Source organism: Podarcis gaigeae, assembly GCF_964106915.1.
Source record: "Podarcis gaigeae genome assembly, chromosome: 6".
Taxonomy (NCBI): domain Eukaryota; kingdom Metazoa; phylum Chordata; class Lepidosauria; order Squamata; family Lacertidae; genus Podarcis; species Podarcis gaigeae.
This window is the reverse complement of record NC_139682.1, coordinates 72462547-72480033: the sequence shown is the minus strand read 5'-3', so window position 1 is coordinate 72480033 and position 17487 is coordinate 72462547. Positions and strand designations below refer to the sequence as shown.

Genomic DNA, 17487 nt, shown 5'->3' with positions numbered 1-17487 from the left:
TTTCCCTCATTTGTGTGGGAGGAGTTGGCAGAATCGCAACTGCTTTTGCATCCCATCTGGCAGGGTACTTAACAGATGTTTGAGGAGTGCTCCGTCAAGCTGCGCAAATAGATTTCATTTCTCATAGTTCACATAGAAGGATCCTCTAGAGAAGAAGGCAAAGTGAGCATTCAGATACCGCTTAGTATGGAAAGGGATGGGGGGAGAACACCCCCTGCCATTAATGCCTTTATTATACATATCTATGATGCAACTGCATTTGGGAATACTGTGTACAGATCTGTTCGCTGAGCCTAATAAATAAATGAATTGTGAAGCTGGAAAAGGTGCAGAGAAAGGCAACCAATCTGATCCAGCAGCTGGAACAATTTCCCTAGAGAAAGGATTGTAATGTTTGAGGCTTTTTGTTTATTTTAAAGAAAAGGTGGAGACAGGATAGAATTGTATAGAATTGCGCATGTTGTAGAGAAAGTGGATAGAGGGAAGTTTACAGCCAGTCCTTCATCATGATAATATTTTACTATAGGTTGTGGGGTTTTTTAATAGTTAGGTGTAAAAAAACAACCACCCACAACTGCACCATGTTTAACTCAGATTCTGCACCAGGAAACACAGAATTTTGTAACTGACATATATTATGCAAAAAATCATGTCACAATTTTTGTTTGTGAAAGTATCACTTCTAAAGTAAAAAAAAAAGTGAATGAAATGCTGAAACTGAAAAAATAAATAAACTCCTCTCACACTGTAATTATCAATGTTTTAGAAACTTGCCTTAGGACATGAACAATAAAACAAAATTTGAGATGCAAGTAGAATTGCATGACTTGTCAAAACACTGCTTTTACGAGCATTTTACAGACAGCTTTTGAACATTACTGTAATTTATTATAATTTATTAACATCGTAGAGGGTTATCAGCTGTGCACAAAAGTACAGAAAGGGCTTAGAATGTGGTTCTGACCACAGAACAGCTACTTGAGAGTCTCAAAGAACACTTATAATGAAGAATGGGGAGATGTGGAGCAAAAGGAATGGGGGGCAGGTTTGGGTTTTGTTTTTGGTGGGTTTTGTTTTGTTTTTTTGCCAGATTAAGCCCCTGACTAGGAAATGGTGTAGCCTAGGATCCAGGGCAAGCCTGGCTTCGTCTCCACAATCAGGAGACAAGGTAATTGATGTGGCTGTGAAACCATGGTTTGACATGGGCTTGCAAACTATAGTTTGTTAACCATGGTTAACTACTGCCTCCTGTATGTGCCCTTTATGTGCTTAGCTTAATATAGAGGGACAAATTATTATTAGAGATGTGTCCAAAAATCCATTAGAGTAAGGGTGCATTGCCCTCTGAGCTGGTCACGATTCGAAGTAGGATTTTGCACCCTTTCTCTATCACTTCCCTATCAATCCCCTCCCTGCAACCTCTTTTCCCAAACAAGGAAAAAGGCCTTATCTTGGGGAGGCAGTAACAAGTGATGGAAGATCCACTTCCACACAGGAACAGCCCCATAAGGTCTCTGCTTTGCTGCAAATGATGTCCTGCTAGGTATCTTAGTGCTTGTGGTTAGAAAACCAAAGACTAATAAACTCCCAGTTGGAAATTATGCTTAAACCCATCTCAAAGGAGGATGGATCTGCCTTAGAATGAGCTCATGCTTTTTTGATTGTGAGGAGTTGACATTTCTTTCTCCCACCTCCCATTTGAAGTCTTGTACCATTCCCAATCAACATGGTTATGCATTATTCCTGCCTTTACTGCTTTATTGCTCCTATGGCAACTCAGCCATTTCAGGCCACATAGAAAGGAACAATGGAATCAAGGTAGTGCAATGATAGCCTTGGTGAATGGGGAGCCCTTAAGCTGGGATCCAGCGGGGAAGGGCACATGGTAGCTTTAACTTTTACAACCGTATTTGATCATCTAAGGATGATTTGTTTTATCTCTTCTTCTTCTTTTAGACCAGTTTTTCCCTGCAACATGCAATATAGAGAAGAACTTTATTTCCTTGAACTACCTTGCGGGATACCTGCAACCCAAGGCCGCAGAAGGATGCATTGTCTCCAGCATGGATCAAGAAAGAGAAGTTCACATAATTGAACTAATCACACCAGACTCTAACCCATACAGGTAAAGTGCCCGTTCCTCTTTCTCCAAGCCAAGAATATTGTTTATTTCAGCCCTTCCTGCAGCTTTAAAGGAACAGATCCTCTGTCTATGAGAAAAGTAAAACTCCGAAAAGTTTATTTGACATAAATACTTTTAGATTGCTGCACTTTGAAACAAAAGTTTCAGTATGTCTGTTATTTAGCACATGGGGGTGTCAAAACAGGTCACAGAATTTGTCTTCAGATTAGAAATCAATGTGGCAAATTTTATCAAGGTCAAAGAGGCTGCTACAGGGAGGACAATAGCTCAGCCAGTTAGAGCGTGGTGCTGATAGTGCCAAGATTGCAGGTTTGATCCCCATACGGGACAGCTGCATTGCAGGTGGTTGGACAATGAAGTATACTCGGAGTCGAGAGTGGATCTCATGCTCTTTATTCAGCTCATAGTGGTGAGGAGGAATGGAAGTTCCCCCAGAATGTGTGCTTTATATACATTATTTACACAATGGGCCCCACATGATTGGCTAATTCCAGGATTCTCCTGTAGGCCAATCAGGTTGCGGATTCACTTCCACCTGGAGCTGGATTGGGTGGCTCCTGTGGACCAATCAGATTGCTGCATTCTGGATCCTATTGTTCTAGGACCAATCAGACTGCTGCATTCTGAATCCTATTGTTCTAGGACCAATCAGACTGCTGGATTTTGGATCCTATTCATCTCAGTACATAACAGACGAGATGATCCTCAGGGCCCTTCCAACTCTACGATTCTATGATAAAGTTGGGCTCTGGCCTAAATATTTGAGAAGATACCTCAGTTGGTCATGGGCTTACAGGTCTTGTTCAAGTGCTGCTTCACCACCACCACCCATTATCAGGATCGCACCCTGAAATACTCATTAACTTCTACCTCAGCAAGTATAGGAGGTTGGGGAACACAGGAGACCTCATCTCACTCTTCTGGAATAAAGGAAGGGAGGGCACTCCAGATTTGACCCAAAGTGTAATGTGAAGAGAACAGATGCATTTACAGAAAGCTTCCATTATCCTAAAGATGAGCAGCGGGCCAAGCTAATAACTGCGTTTTGAAAATGTCCCATTCTTCGTCACTGCCCAAACATACTTTGCTTTTTTGCACATTCCCCATTGTTTTCAAAGCTCAGCAGACCAGATGCATTTCTCTCACTTATTATTTCATTTTTTCTTTCCATAACAATGCTGCCAAGCTATAATTTTAGGGTACAATAGGGTGACATGTGCTCCAAATTAATGGAATAAATTGGAGAGAAACATACATTTAAAATTTCCTGAAGAAATGGGGAAATAGCGGGGGTGGGAGAACAAACTCCGAGCGGTTCTCTTTAACCAGCACCAAAGCAGTGGCAATGAGCAACCAGCAACCTCTAATTGAGAAAGCAAAGCTGCTGCTGGACAGTAATTATTAGCCTAAAAAGCATTTTTGTTTCCATTGTTATGTAAAATTGTTTTAGCATGTGTGGCGTAACAGTCTGTTTTGCACATGTTGTACCGTCTGGGATAACCTCCAGCGTTTTAATCAGCTGGCCAGACACTGGAAACATGATGGATTGAAAGAAGGTTGATAGCTGAAAATTTCTGGCGTGCTGGGGGCCTCACTCTGTTTTATTTTCCACGACCAGTGCTTTCCAGGTGGATATCATCATTGACATTCGACCATCTCGGCCAGACACCACACTTGTCAGGGATCTTGTACTTATCCTCAAGTGCAGAAAGTCTGTCAATTGGGTCATCAAGTCCCATGACGTGAAGGGGAAACTGGAAGCAATTGTAAGTAGATATGACTTGTTGTAAGGGAGGCACGGGTGCTGTTAACAGCTCAGGCTTTTATGTGAAGAAGTGAGCACATGATAACAGACATATTCTCTGAGTATCTCCTCAACTTTTGCTATTAATCATGGTTGTTGGTTCTCCCCACCCAACCTGGGTACTGAGTAATGTGCTGCTCGATTAAGAGGTGGTGCATTGCATCTGTCACCAGTGCTATTTTTCTAGAAAAAGAGATGCTGGAACTCACCATGAACACCTCCCTTCTTTCTCTTATAATGGCAATGGCGCCCACCTGAGAGGTGCCGGGACTGAGTTCCAGCTGAAAAAGAGCCCTGTCTGTCATTCCCAAATGTTTCATAAGAGTAGCATTGCATGCTGTTCTTCACAAGCAGATGAAGACAGTGTTTAAAACTCCCATTGTTCTAGGAATTTCATTCGCACAAGCCGTTTCTCAGCTTTGGGTCCAGTACTGCGCCTAAGATTTCAGATTAAAATTGCAGAGTGGAAGGAAAGGAGGACCTTTTTCTGCCTCCTCCCTTCCAGCCACTCTCCGAAGACTGGAGAAGAGACCCTCTTAAGAATATTAGGGGGTGGGCAGGGGAAGGACTCGACCATGTGAAAAATTCTTAAGTACAAACTGTACCCTGGAAGGAGCCCTGAGCCAACAGCTCAAGCAAAGGCTTACATTGATGCCTGTTTGGCTGAATAAGAAAGTGTCATTCATCCCAGCCACAACTGATCGTTGCTTGAAGGTGGTGCTATCAGCTCACCATGTAGAACAGAGAGAACTAGGGCAAAGGCATCAAGAAGCTGGGTAAAGAGGAATCCAAATTTTGAATTGCCTTTTTTACTTTCCAAATTTGTTTTGATTAGCCCTAAGCAGTCCCATCTGCAAAAATATCAGTGGAAGATGAGAGATTTAAAAAGTAACATTCCAAATTCAAATTAACTGCATCTGACCCATAGGAAAATCCGTGTCGAGTTTGAGAATATGTATTTTTATTTTATATTCAAGCGTCCCAACATTATGTGCCAGAATAGTGCCAGAACATAAACATAGACCCTGTATGCTCCTATTTGGATACATTAAATCTTAATGGGTCTATATGAATAGAGAGGGACGCAGTTGTTTAAAACAGGCAGGTTCCAGTTATGACAATTATATTCTGAAAAATATTTGTTCAGCTGTTTTATCTAACATTTAAAAGGGGGGGGGGACAGGAAATCTGGAAAATTTAGGGATCGTCATAATCGCAAGTCAATCCAAGCTTGCCTGTTTATTTGAAACATGTGTAAAAAAAAATGTATCCAGATTTGAGTATTTTGGGCAGAAACAGGGCAGGCAGGCACAGCTCAAGGGCAGAAACTCCTCCTCCACCCACTCCCCAAAACAGGATTTGCTACCCTTTTTGTTAATGGCTCTCCTTTCAGTACCACCTGCAGCAAACCATTCAAACACATAGAGTTTTCAAGATTGCTTTGCATCTTCTGTAGGAGCATCAGAGGAAGCTTTCAAACATGGGTTTTGAATGGTTTCGTTTCTTCTTTTTCAGATGACAATTCATATTGCTAACATTAATCGTCACAAAAATGCAAATTATTCAGTGCACAAAGAATCAGGCATGGCCTTTTTAGTGTTTTCCGGGTTGACCCATGTCCTGATTCTTAAAAAAGCATTTTGACATGGAAAGGGTATCTTTTCCCTGCAGCTTTTACTCAGTAAAACTGGCTTCCATATTCATCCCCCATGGGCTACGATTGCTGTTTACTATGTGCTAGAAAATACTGGCATCTTATACAATAGTATATACAGTGGTACCTCGGGTTACAGACGCTTCAGGTTACATACGCTTCAGGTTACAGACTCCGCTAACCCAGAAATATTACCTCGGGTTAAGAACTTTGCTTCAGGATGAGAAATTGTGCTCCGGTGGCGCGGCGGCAGCAGGAGGCCCCATTAGCTAAAGTGGTGCTTCCAGTTAAAAACAGTTTCAGGTTAAGAACAGACCTCTGGAACAAATTAAGTACTTAACCTGAGGTACCACTGTGCCGTATTTTCGCTCTATAAGACGCACCCGCACAAGACGCACCTAGTTTTTAGAGGAGGAAAACAAGAAAGCAACGCAAAGACTCTTGAGCTGGAGTGCTCCTCCCTCTTCGCTCAGGAGGCTTTGCATTGCTTTCGCTGAAGCCAGGAGAGCAAGAGGGATCGGTGCGCACCAATCTTGCTCTCCTGGCTTCAGGGATAGCTGTGCAGCCTGCATTCGCTCCATAAGACGCACACACATTTCCCCATACTTTTTAGGGGGGGGAGTGCATCTTATAGAGTGAAAAATACGGTAGTTTATTGACTACTTAACATCGCTGTAGTTAAAATAAATTCAGTAATGGGCCTCCATATAGCCCATGTGTGTATGTAAGATTGTGGAGTGTCCACACTCCTTTTTAGCCACATCCACAATTGCATGCACCCCTGAAAGCCTGTCCAAGGGTGAATGTTGCCCTTGGAACCAAAAAAAGGTTGGCCGCCCCAGTGTAAAATCAAGGGCCAGTCTAAACATTTCAGTTGCCTATGGAGGGCCGGTGTGAAGTTGAAACATTTTCAGTGTAACATTTCTAAACTTGATTATCTTCTGGATGATCTTAGATTACCCCTGAGATTACTGAGGGGTGCTAACTTGAATAAAATATTGGAGGGAGGAGGTAAGCCCCACCCTGCATAGTAGATTACATGATACTGTGTGTGTGTGTGTGTGTGTGTGTGTGTGTGTGTGTGTGTGCAGAGTAGAGGTCATCCATGCAATGAGCCCCTTAACATGTCATGACGGCCAGTGGGACAATCGCAACATGGAAGTTGTTTCAATTAGCTTTCATGTAATTTCCGTTACACGTCAGCCTCTACGAGCCGTGGATATGCTTTAGCTCTTACAGCTACTTACAGTCCTTATTATCCTTCCACATTATCAAGAACTTTTTTCCCTTATCTAAAAATCATTGTATTGAGAAGCAATGGGGGGGGGGGGGAGAAAAACAGGTTGTTGTATTTTGACATGACACAGTGGCTCTAAGTAATTATACTGTCCCAGCAAAGTGTGGGGATTTAGCCTCATCCATGGCAAACCTTTCACAATTCTGTGGTGGGATGCCAAATCAGTCTGCCTGGAAGAAAAGTTCGCTGCAGAAATGATGAAAAGAAGTTGTTGAAAGGAGTTCCTTTTCATGTTATTTTTTACCCCAGAAAGGGGTAAAAATATCAGTTTCCTGACATGGTTTTACAAGACTTGGAAAAGCCTCATCCAGAATCCTAATGTTATCTCCTTTTCTGCGCAGGCAGCAAACAGTGTTGGCTTTGGAAAGGAAACGGAACGCTCGATGGTGATGACTAAAAACATATTTTCCAATATTCCCTCCTCTCATGAAAGTTTGATTACGTGGGCTTATGACCATGGCTACCATCCAGTTACTTCCTATACAAAAGCACCTGTTGCTAATAGGTTCCATCTACGCCTTGAGGACACTGGTAAGTCAGGAGGCTGGCTTGTATCAAGTATGCAGCACTTTTCTTGAACTCTTCTTGGTCCTTTTCCTCCCCCCAAGAGCCTTGGATTCCCTAAAGCTTTGAGAGTTGTAATGGGAGATATGCTTTGATAGGGAGATACTAGGTTGAATCAAGACTTCCAGGGAGCAGAAACCCCACCTACTGGATGCTCCAAATTGGTGCTGGAGGCTGCAGGGGGAACGGGAAATTGGTGAAAATGGCTTCCAACCCCTGTTTCTCCAGTGGGAGCCTCTGCCGGATTGAAGGCCCTTCTGCAAACAGAAGCAGCCCATTCATTTGCAGAGGGGCAAGTTTGGATCTAATCCCCTGGGATGAATGTTACATTGGTGAAATAAAGTTGCTAGCCTTGCAATTTGATTTTTTGGGAAGGTCACTAGCTTCAGCTAGGGAAACCAAGGATATCTGCTACCTTCTGAAGACTTTTTTCTCACCCCACACCCCGTCTGCTATTTGCCCCTGAAAGTGCTGCGTGTATTACCTTCTGGGGGCAAACAGCAGCTGCATGGGATGTTCTGCAAGAAATGGCAACTCTCCCTGTTCACTGCAGTCCTAAAATGTATTGGAAGCCTCCCATGCTTCTTTGTTAAGAAGGAGAAGTGGCAGGTCCTATCAGAGTGATCTAATAGCATTTTTGACATACTGCAGGGCTTGCCAGTGTGGTGCCTGTGGGTGTGATGGTACCCCTGAGGTCTTCCCCTGTCACCCACGAAAGTCTCTGAACCCCCCTGCCACTGCCCCTTATTGTGATAGAATCACAGGTTTGGAAGGGACCTTCCAGGTTGATCTAATCCAACCCCCTGCAGTGCTGGAATCTCAACTAAGGCATCCATGAGATGCCTATCCAGCCCTGCTAAAAACCTCCAAGGGAGTCCATTCCACTGTCAAGCAGCTCATACCGTCAGAAAGGTCTTCCTGATGTTTAGTTAGAATCTCCTTAAAAGTAGATACAACTGAAGGAGCAAGTTGGAAGAGCGATGCTGTTTCTTACTTCCTCTGACATCTCAATGTGTTTTCCAAGGCTCAAATTATTTCCACTGGATCCAACTTTTAACCATATCCCTTGGGAAAGTAGTGTGTAATCCTGCAGGGGAGACGTGAGTGGAGGAGCAGTGCACAAAACACTTACTCAGAAATCCCAAAGCACCCACAGGCTTAAAAAGGCTGGCAACCCCTGATGTCATGCGTAGCTTAGCTCAGAGTCACAAGAAACTAAAGGAACGTCGTAATGTCTCCAAATTTCTGTCTTTCTCTAGAAGAGATGAATGATGAGGAAGACCATTTCCCACCAGAGCTGAAGGAGCTGCTGCGTGGCGTTAACCCGCTGCCAGCTCCACTCGCGCCCTCGAGCGAAGGCGTTAGTTTTGACTTCCACTTCCATCGAGATCATGATGGAAACTTGCCGTCAACTGATATGGTGGACACAATTAGGACCAATCGTGGCTTTGAGCACCTCCTTCCAAAAGTCTCAGAACCAGAAGAAGTTCAGGGTAGCGTTCATGTTGCCCTGACGGTGAAGTGTGATGACACGTCCATGATTGTAGCTGTAGCAAAAGACTCACTGGAGGTTGGTATGATTTCTTAATTTCACATTGGAACAAACTAGGATAGAGTGATTTGACTATTGAATAAACTATGGAGTGTGTTGCGTATTAACCCCACAGCTACAAGGGAACATATGGTTGACATTATCTGCCCAACCAGTGATCAGTCCTCTGCTTTTGTCCCAAGGCTGTCAAAGGACTGCATTCACTGCAGCTGGAATTGTGAAGCAATTGTTCCCGTTTAAGTCAGAGCCAAAACTTAAAGATGATTAAAATATGCTCCAAAATGCATTATCTTCTTTTCTCCCTTTGGAAAATAAATCATTTAAAGTTACAGACAGTCATCTCGGCAGACCTCTCAATAAAATGAAACACTGCAGTGGTGCTCTGGTGTGTTATTTTGTGCATACAATACTTACCTTTCCACCAGACTGAATAGCCTATAAACTGACTAGTCTGCACTTTTGGAGGGCAATATTTTAATACAGAATTTTGCAAGATGATAAATAAAAATGCTTAATAGTCAGATTTTTAAAAAACCCAATGCTTCATTTAAAGCCCTGATTTGTAGTTTGGGGTGTAATTTTGCATCGTGATCTCTTCCTTTTTTAGGCTAGCGGTTACATCGGTACACAACTCTCTCTGCTGGATCCTACATGTAGAGCTAAGACAAACGAGACCCATTTTATTTTGGAGTCATCGCTGCATGATTGTGGGACTCAACGAATAGCCTATGCCTTGGATAACGTGTATCTGAACTCTGTGAGTCTATTACAGCAGAAATAATTGTCTGTATCTTGCAATCATAGGGTTGTTGTTGTCCTGGTGATACTTTATTTCTTGTAAAAAAAAAATTGTAATGATAGAAAGGCAGGCTTAACAGCAAGAAGTCCCTGTCGTTTCATGTATATGAATGCAATTTCAGGCATATTTTCTTGAGTGATGGCTTCTCGCTTTTTTCCCTACTTTAGGAGGTAAATAGCTTTCCACAGTAGATAGAAAGCAATGAACATTGATGGAGCATGGGCATCCATTTTTTTCTCTAATGGAATGGGAAAGCTAATGTAGCTAGTCATCTCTGCTTGCATCCTCTTTCTGCCCCACTTATTCTAGCAGAAATGCAGAATCCAACTTCACTGTCTTTGCCCAGCCAGGTAAACTCAACTGGGCTAATAGGCTCTGCTTCCTATTGTTGGGAAAGAAAGCAAGGCAAGACCTGCTAGCTGTTATTCTGTGTTTAGAACAGAACCCACTACATTTCAGAGACAAATCTGGAGGGTCCAAAGTAACTACTAATCTCCATTTATGTAATGGGTAGAGAGACAGCCCAGTTTGGGGCCTTCAGAACAGAGAGATTCTGTGCTGCGCTGGCCATGCTTAACTGATTTTTCATGCTCCCAGAAGGGAGGTGAAGAGAAACAGTGCCACTTCCACAGCAGAAGTCTGGTTACCCACCAAACAGTACATCTTCCCCTTTTCTGAAAGTGTGAGAGAAGGCTACAAAGCCAGCTGTCTTGCCTGAGCGTCTAGAGGAAATTCTTCCAACCAGGAGAGTGGCTATTTACAAGCCTGGATTAGTGTTCTTGAATCTAGTGGTGTTTAGGATGGAAACAGACAGCTTGCATGTCTTATAACATCTAGTTCCTTTCTCAGGATCAGGCTAGATCTGTAACAGTTCTATTGTTCAAGCCAGTTGTTGTTGTTTTTGTTACATATGAACAGTGGTTCAGTAAGTAATAGCCTGTTTGAGAGCCTGAACTTCTGGCAGCTCTCAAATAAGTTTCCATTGTAAAGAAAAATGTATGGCATGGTTACCTAGCACACACTAGTTTTTGTTAAGTGCATTTTAAATCATGGTTAATATATGTTCAGCACCTGAAATTTGAATCCAAGTGCATAATCTGATTTTCCAAGTAGCTAAGCAGGTATGCAAGAAATCATACGCCACTTCTAAGATTTCTATCTTCAGCACTAGCTCAACATTTTCACTATTATCGTGAATAGATGTTGGCCAGCTCAGGTTAACAGAAGAGGACATCTCTTGGCTTATGAGATTTCAGCACATAGTGGCAATTTTGGCATATACTGAAGGGCTTATTGTCCAACTCAAATACAGTGAAGGCAACCTGATCAGACATAACCTAGTCCAATTTTAAAAAGAGAAAAACTCCAGAAATCCTTTATTTGGCCAGACCTTCTGGCTGTTGATCTAGAGATGTACCCAACCAAAAACCATGGATCAACAGGCTGTGGAAAAATGCACATCTGGATCTCAGTTCAGCAGTTGCCCCGCCATTTTTGATGGTGGGTTAACCCAAAACATGCCAAGACGTAAGTTTTACTCAAGATCCAAAGCTCAGATTTTTTTCCCCTGAGTACTGAATCTCAGGCCAGTTTCAAAACCATCAAAGCAGATATAGAATTACGCAGTAAACGCCTGAAAACAGTAGAACTGCTCCTTTGGATAGCAACAACCCCAACATCTGAGCAAACAGACGAAATTGAGTTAAGGAAAAGCTGAATAGTCAGGAAATGCAGAGGAACGGAATATGTGGGGAATGTTTGTGTGTGAAAAGTGGGCAGGAGATGCCTAACACAGCCCAGTGTGGGAGTTGTAGCAGGATACAGAAATGAGAAGGAAAACTAGAAAGCAAAAGAACTATTTTAAAGGAAGGGTTAGAAATGTCTGTATGTTTAAAAAGAAGAACTACCATGTCAAAACTCTTGGCTCAATTGCTGATTTACTGAAAAGTAGGGTGTATACCAGTCCAGTCCAGTCCAGTGAGCCATTGCTTGTTAACACTGCTGAGTACATAGCTTTACCAGAAGCAGAGCCGGGGCTGCTGGTATCTTCATCTACATACCAGTGCCCAGACTGCAATACTTTTATTGCTCAAGCAGGCTCCAGATTTGGAAACAAGCTGAAGGCATTTCCTTTTACTTGCTCCAAGCTTGCCTTTAGAGATTCAGTGGTGGGCTTACTGGAAAGATGGAGGTTCAAATCCCTACAAAGTCAGTGGGGATCTCGCGCCAGTTACTACATCACAGCCTCACTTACTGCACAGGGTGTGAGGATAACAGGGGAGAAAACACCTTGGAAGAGCAGGGTGCAGATGGGTTAAACAGTAATCCCTGTAAGGGTGCCCTGATAACATGATTAGCTTTTTCCACCAGCAAAGTTTCTTGATCCATGTTTCTGACTCAAGGGGGCAAGTGAGGTGGAACTCCTCCCCGAACAGTTTGGATAGAACGAAAAATTTTCTACTCTTTTCTTTCTTTGTCAAAGATTGTTATCCATGTGCCATCACCAATTGAGGCTAGTGGTTGGGCGGTTGACTATGAAGACATGGAATCAGGGGATAATGGGTTCCCTGGGGACACTGATGAAACAGACGTCGTCATTTCCAGCAGGACTGAAATTGTTCGGGTATGTAACAATTATCCACAGTGTGGGTGCATAAAGAAAATTTGGAACAGGGACGAAACTCACTATGATCTTGACTTCCAGAGTGTGGAGTAAATTGTCCCGGTGGTGCACAGGCAATTGTGAGCTGAGACACAAACTTCTCCTGATGCTTATGCAGTATATGCCTTCATGTACCCCCACCCCCCCAAAAATACCAGAGAAGCGCAGGTTTGCTTCCTTTTCAGAGCAATTCTAGAGGCTTTCTGTCCATGCCCTTCTTGCATGGTGAGCAGTAACAACTACCCCATGATTTTATCATTTTTAATCCTTTATAAGCCTTTTGTCCTCTTCATTGTGTGCCCTAAGAACCTCAAAGCATGCCATGAGCCCATATTGATTTAGTCCTCCTTTCTGTCCCCCTTCCCTGCAAAAAAAAAAAAAAAGTTTTCCATTGTTGGGCTCTGGAGGAAAGTGAGGACCCTTAACGTTTCTGCTTTGTTCTGTGTACGTATAGAATAGATGGAGTGGTTTTCTTTTATTGTGAAAGAGTCAGAAATAGCCATGTTAGATTGCTGTAGAGGAGTGGGGGGGGGGTTGGGGGGAAGTGTCATTGTAGTACCAAGCACGGGCAAATTAGAGAGCCAAACAGAACAGGAGGAAAGAATCACTTCTTAATCAAGCACTGGGGGAATAGTTGGGCCTTGGCAAAAACTTTGATTTTTCTATTTTTGTGAACCACTATTTATTTCCAGATATTGAAATAAAACTTCTATAGACCTGTCTATATCCTTTTATGTGAGTGTGCTGCAGCCAATTGTATGTATTGGCAAAACACTATGGGTGTAATTCAGTGTTGTGCTCCTCCAGTTGTTCCGTCTGCGCGAGCATTGCAGCTTGCCTGGTAGAACAATCCCACTTCTCCTCCCCCAACCCCCATAGAGCCCATTCCATGGGGTACACAGGGGAAGAAGAGGAGGAAAGCCCCATTGCACAAGCAGAAGTAATAGAATCGTAGATCAGAGTTGGAAGGGACCTTGAGGATCTTCTAGTTCAGCCCCCTTCAGTGTAGGAAAATGCAGCTGTCCCTTATGGGGATCAAACCTGTGACCTTGGTGTTATCAGCACCATGCTCTAGCTAACTGAGCTATTTGAAGTCCCTACGCAAGACTTCACTGAAGATGAATCCCTCTGTCCCTATGACTGCCCCACAGCCACGATGTTATTTCTCCTCTCTGCATCCTTAATTTGTTTTGTTTTGCTTGCTTTAGTTCAACTGCACATTCCATCAGCTGAAAGCTCCTAAATCTCCTAAGTACTATTCACCTGAATCGCGCATCGGCAACGTCACCTTCGGCATGGAACTTTACGAAACAGGCCTCTTCCGTACCCCAACCCAAGGGTTCTTCTCCGTTGCAGAGAACGGCCAGATTTTTGTTGAGGTAATGAACTGTGACAGAAATGGAAATCCATGAAATGTTCTCCGAGAACATGGGAGCTCGGCTAAGTCTGTTCTTGCCTGCCCTGAGCTGCAACTGCGCTGTCGCCTCAGGCAGACAGATGTATTCTCTTGCGGTTTCTGAAAAGGGAAATTGTAGAGATCACGAGAGAGAGAGAGAGAGAGAGAGAGAGAGAGAGAGAGAGAGAGAATGCTTTTTGTAGCAGAGACCAAAGACTCCTCTCAGCATGGGCAAGCTCAATGCAAATACATGTGTCACCCTCGTTGAAACTTCTGTGAAAGAACAGCCATTGAAGACCGTTGGCTCTTTGGCAAAGCACTATCAAAACATTTTTCTAACATTAGTACCATCGGCAAAGCATAAGAATCCATTTTGTTTAGCAGTGTGGCTTAATTCCACCTGCAAGAGAGCGATATTATCTGTCCCAGACCTTAGGCAAAGCTGGATTGAGATCCAGATATTTATAATGCTGCCCTTCCCCCAATGAGTTCCCTGTTGCCACTCACACCTTTGTATCCTCATATCAACCCTGGGAGATGGATTAGGCCGAGAGGGAGAAGGACTGGGCTTTGCAGATGTAACCATCCCTAGTTTGGCTCTAACCATTACACCACACTGACTCTCGTGCTGTTGGAAAGTTCACACAGCTGCACTGAGCTGGAGAGGCAACAGATACAAGGCGATATACCAGATCTGGCTCCGCCCACTATGGATTTGGGCGTGGAAGTCCTTAACCAAGTATATGTCCTGCTCTTACTACTGTAAAGGTAAAGGGACCCCTGACCATTAGGTCCAGTCGTGGCCGACTCTGGGGTTGCGGCACTCATCTCGCTTTATTGGCCGAGGGAGCTGACGTACAGCTTCCTGGTCATGTGGCCAACATGACTAAGCTGCTTCTGGTGCACGGAAATGCCGTTTACCTTCCTGCTGGAGTGGTACCTATTGATCTACTTGCACTTTGACGTGCTTTCGAACTGCTAGGTTGGCAGGAGCAGGGACCGAGCAACGGGAGCTCACCCCGCCGTGGGGATTCGAACCGCCGACCTTCTGATCGGCAAGTCCTAGGCTCTGGTTTAACCCACAGTGCCACCCGCATCCCACTTACTACTGTACTTCCCTACAACTTGGAAGGGGCAGCATGGGACAAGTGTGTGCGTGAAACAAGTGTTTGCACTGCTGTGGTTTTGACTTGCACTAGCTCAGTGATGTGCCCCCTGAATGTCTGATGTCTCCTTCATTTCCCAGTCACACTACTTTTTTTAGTGCTCTCTCTCCTCTCTTTCTCATTAGAAAATAGACAGAAGTCGCTGAATGATGGGATTTTTATGAATACGACTGCAAGGGGGGGAAAGACACTGCGAGGATACAGTTTTGGATTTTAGAGCTCAGAAAGAAATGGTGGAAGGGCTCTGCCTACCTTGCAGTTGTGGCCATCCTCCCGTGATGGCCCCAGGGATACCCTCCCAGGCAGGCCCATGAAGTGGGGCTGGGCAGCTGGGGACACTTGCCCCGGGCCTCAGAGGGATAAGTTGGCGTTGTGTAATGCTGCTCTGGTACATCTCAGCCACCACTGTCTCCAGGCCTGAGATTAGGAGCGTGTACCACTGTGTCACACAACTAGCAATACTTTTGTGGGGGCAGTTGCAGTGGCCCCTGGGGAGGAGCTGCATATTGGATGCTCTCTTCCCTGTCGCAAGAGCTCTAGTCCATCTTGCCATCAGCACCAACAATTTGTTGCATGGCAAATGGGCTCTGCATTCTCCCAGGCTTTGAATATGCTTGAATTTTGCTGGGACTCAGCTTCCGGCTCTGGCACAAAGAGTAGTGCCAGCGCAATGGAGAATGTGTGTGGATTGTGCCCTAGGTCACAAAACTGAAGCAGCACTGAAATACACTTCGGATGGGCCGGGGTTTTTTTAAACAGTTTGTTTTTACACTACTGAAAACGGTAATTTCTTTTGTCATTATTGGATGAATCCCACTGACTTTAGATCTCCAGTTGGCCCAACTGTTAGTTCGTTGGACAGATGTTCTAATTTTTTCATCACCTGTCCTGGCAGAAGCTCTGTTTTCGTCTTTCTACACAGTGGAAAATTTATATCTGTGCCTGACATCTGTTCCCCATCCCACAGTGACAGAAATTATTTTTTTGTTTTGTTTTCAAAATGCTAGTCTCTACAGTCAATAAATTGTCCGTGATAAAATCTGCAAGAACTCTCGATTTTTTTCCTCTGCACAGACACTTTGAACAGATTGGTTTTCTTTATTTACACGCAGGGCACCTCTAATTCACTATCTCTGGAATAATGGCCTTTAATATGTGCTTTCCTTGGTTTCTTTTCTTTTGAGACAAGTTGATTATTTAAATTTATAACCTGAATTGTCACAAGGGCAAAGGATTCGTAATAGCAATTTTATGTACAGTTCTTCTCACGGATGGGCTTACTCTCTGTATGAGACAGAGCAGAGAGTTTTGGGCCAAAGTAAAAATTTAAAAGTTAACTCAAATAATATGGAAGTAGGCCATTGGCAGTTGCCATTTTTTTTAAGGACAGTAGTTTTGCCCCTTTAATAACTGTTTGAAGGCAAAAATCCACAGAATGCACACCCCATATTTGCCTTTCAATGAGAGACTGTTCCAAGTAGAGGTATAATAAATACAGAGGTAGCCAATGTGTTCCCTTCCAGAAGATGTTGGACTACAACTCCCATCAGCCTCAGCCAGCATGACCAAGGGTCAGGGATGATGGGAGCTGTGGTCCAACAATATCCAGAAGGCCCCTTATTAGCTATACCTGCTATTTCAAATGGGTCGATAGCATGCAGTCTTCAGGCTCTTGTTTGCCCCTATAAGAATACTGTGTGTTATAATCATCATCATCATCATCATCATCATCATCATCATCATCATCTCACCATAAGTTCCTAACTCTTATTGTTGCAGAGAAGTGCTTAAAGAAAACAAGGAAGCAAGTAAATATAGGCTAAAACCTGTTAAGTGTTATGCACTGCCATCCTAAGCAACTTTACTCAAATAAGTGCCGCTGTGCTCAATAAGGCACACTTACTCCCTAGTTAGTGTGTTTAGGATTGCAGCCAAAAGCTGTCATAATTTCTAAATCCTATGTCTCAGGTTTCCTTGAGGATGAAGTGGGTTTTCTCTTCAGTTTTCTAAGATTTATTTATTTTTGAAACTGCCATTTTTTGAAACAATAGTTGGGCATCTCATGTGGCATATCAAATACTCATGCCAACTAGTTATCATTAGCAGCAACCATCTGTCTTGTATTCTGATTCTGACATAGAGCTTAAGGCTGATTAAATTGCCCTTTTCTCCAGGTGCTCTTCTCTGGATGTCTAGTATATGAAGGTAATTTCATATCCAGAGCACATCTGGCACCATTATTACAATGGTATGGTTTCACTGTTGAGTGTAGCTCCAATACAACTGCCATTCCTCAGGCAGTGTTGGGGTATTTGGGGCGGTATGGAATCAGTTGTCAAGGCACAGTCGCTACATTAGCACATCACACAAAGCCATGCTTGTTTTAACCATGGTTTGTTAGACAACCTAGGATAAGTCTAACTGACAAACAGTTTTGCCTACGTTTGGTT

The 17487-nt window shown here is 43.5% G+C and overlaps 1 protein-coding gene and 1 long non-coding RNA gene across 4 annotated transcripts in view; one reads left to right on the top strand and one right to left on the bottom strand.

Annotated features, from left to right (window-relative positions):
• LOC310846662 overlaps positions 1-17093 on the bottom strand; it is a 131377-nt gene extending 114284 nt beyond the window's left edge. Inside the window, exon 1 of the long non-coding RNA XR_014565424.1 lies at positions 17084-17093. This is a non-coding gene — a long non-coding RNA (uncharacterized lncRNA). The remainder of the gene's footprint in view (positions 1-17083) is intronic.
• The window catches only part of TGFBR3 (transforming growth factor beta receptor 3), a 131998-nt gene that overhangs the window by 96354 nt on the left and 18157 nt on the right, over positions 1-17487 (top strand). For all 3 annotated transcript variants that reach the window (XR_014565394.1, XM_083743345.1, XM_083743346.1), the window contains exons 6-12: positions 1957-2125; positions 3762-3909; positions 7240-7429; positions 8722-9032; positions 9622-9771; positions 12296-12436; positions 13684-13854. Coding sequence is in view for 2 of the 3 variants with exons in the window: in XM_083743345.1 (XP_083599471.1) it covers positions 1957-2125; positions 3762-3909; positions 7240-7429; positions 8722-9032; positions 9622-9771; positions 12296-12436; positions 13684-13854 (1280 nt within the window). In the remaining variant the exon portion in view is untranslated. The remainder of the gene's footprint in view (positions 1-1956; positions 2126-3761; positions 3910-7239; positions 7430-8721; positions 9033-9621; positions 9772-12295; positions 12437-13683; positions 13855-17487) is intronic.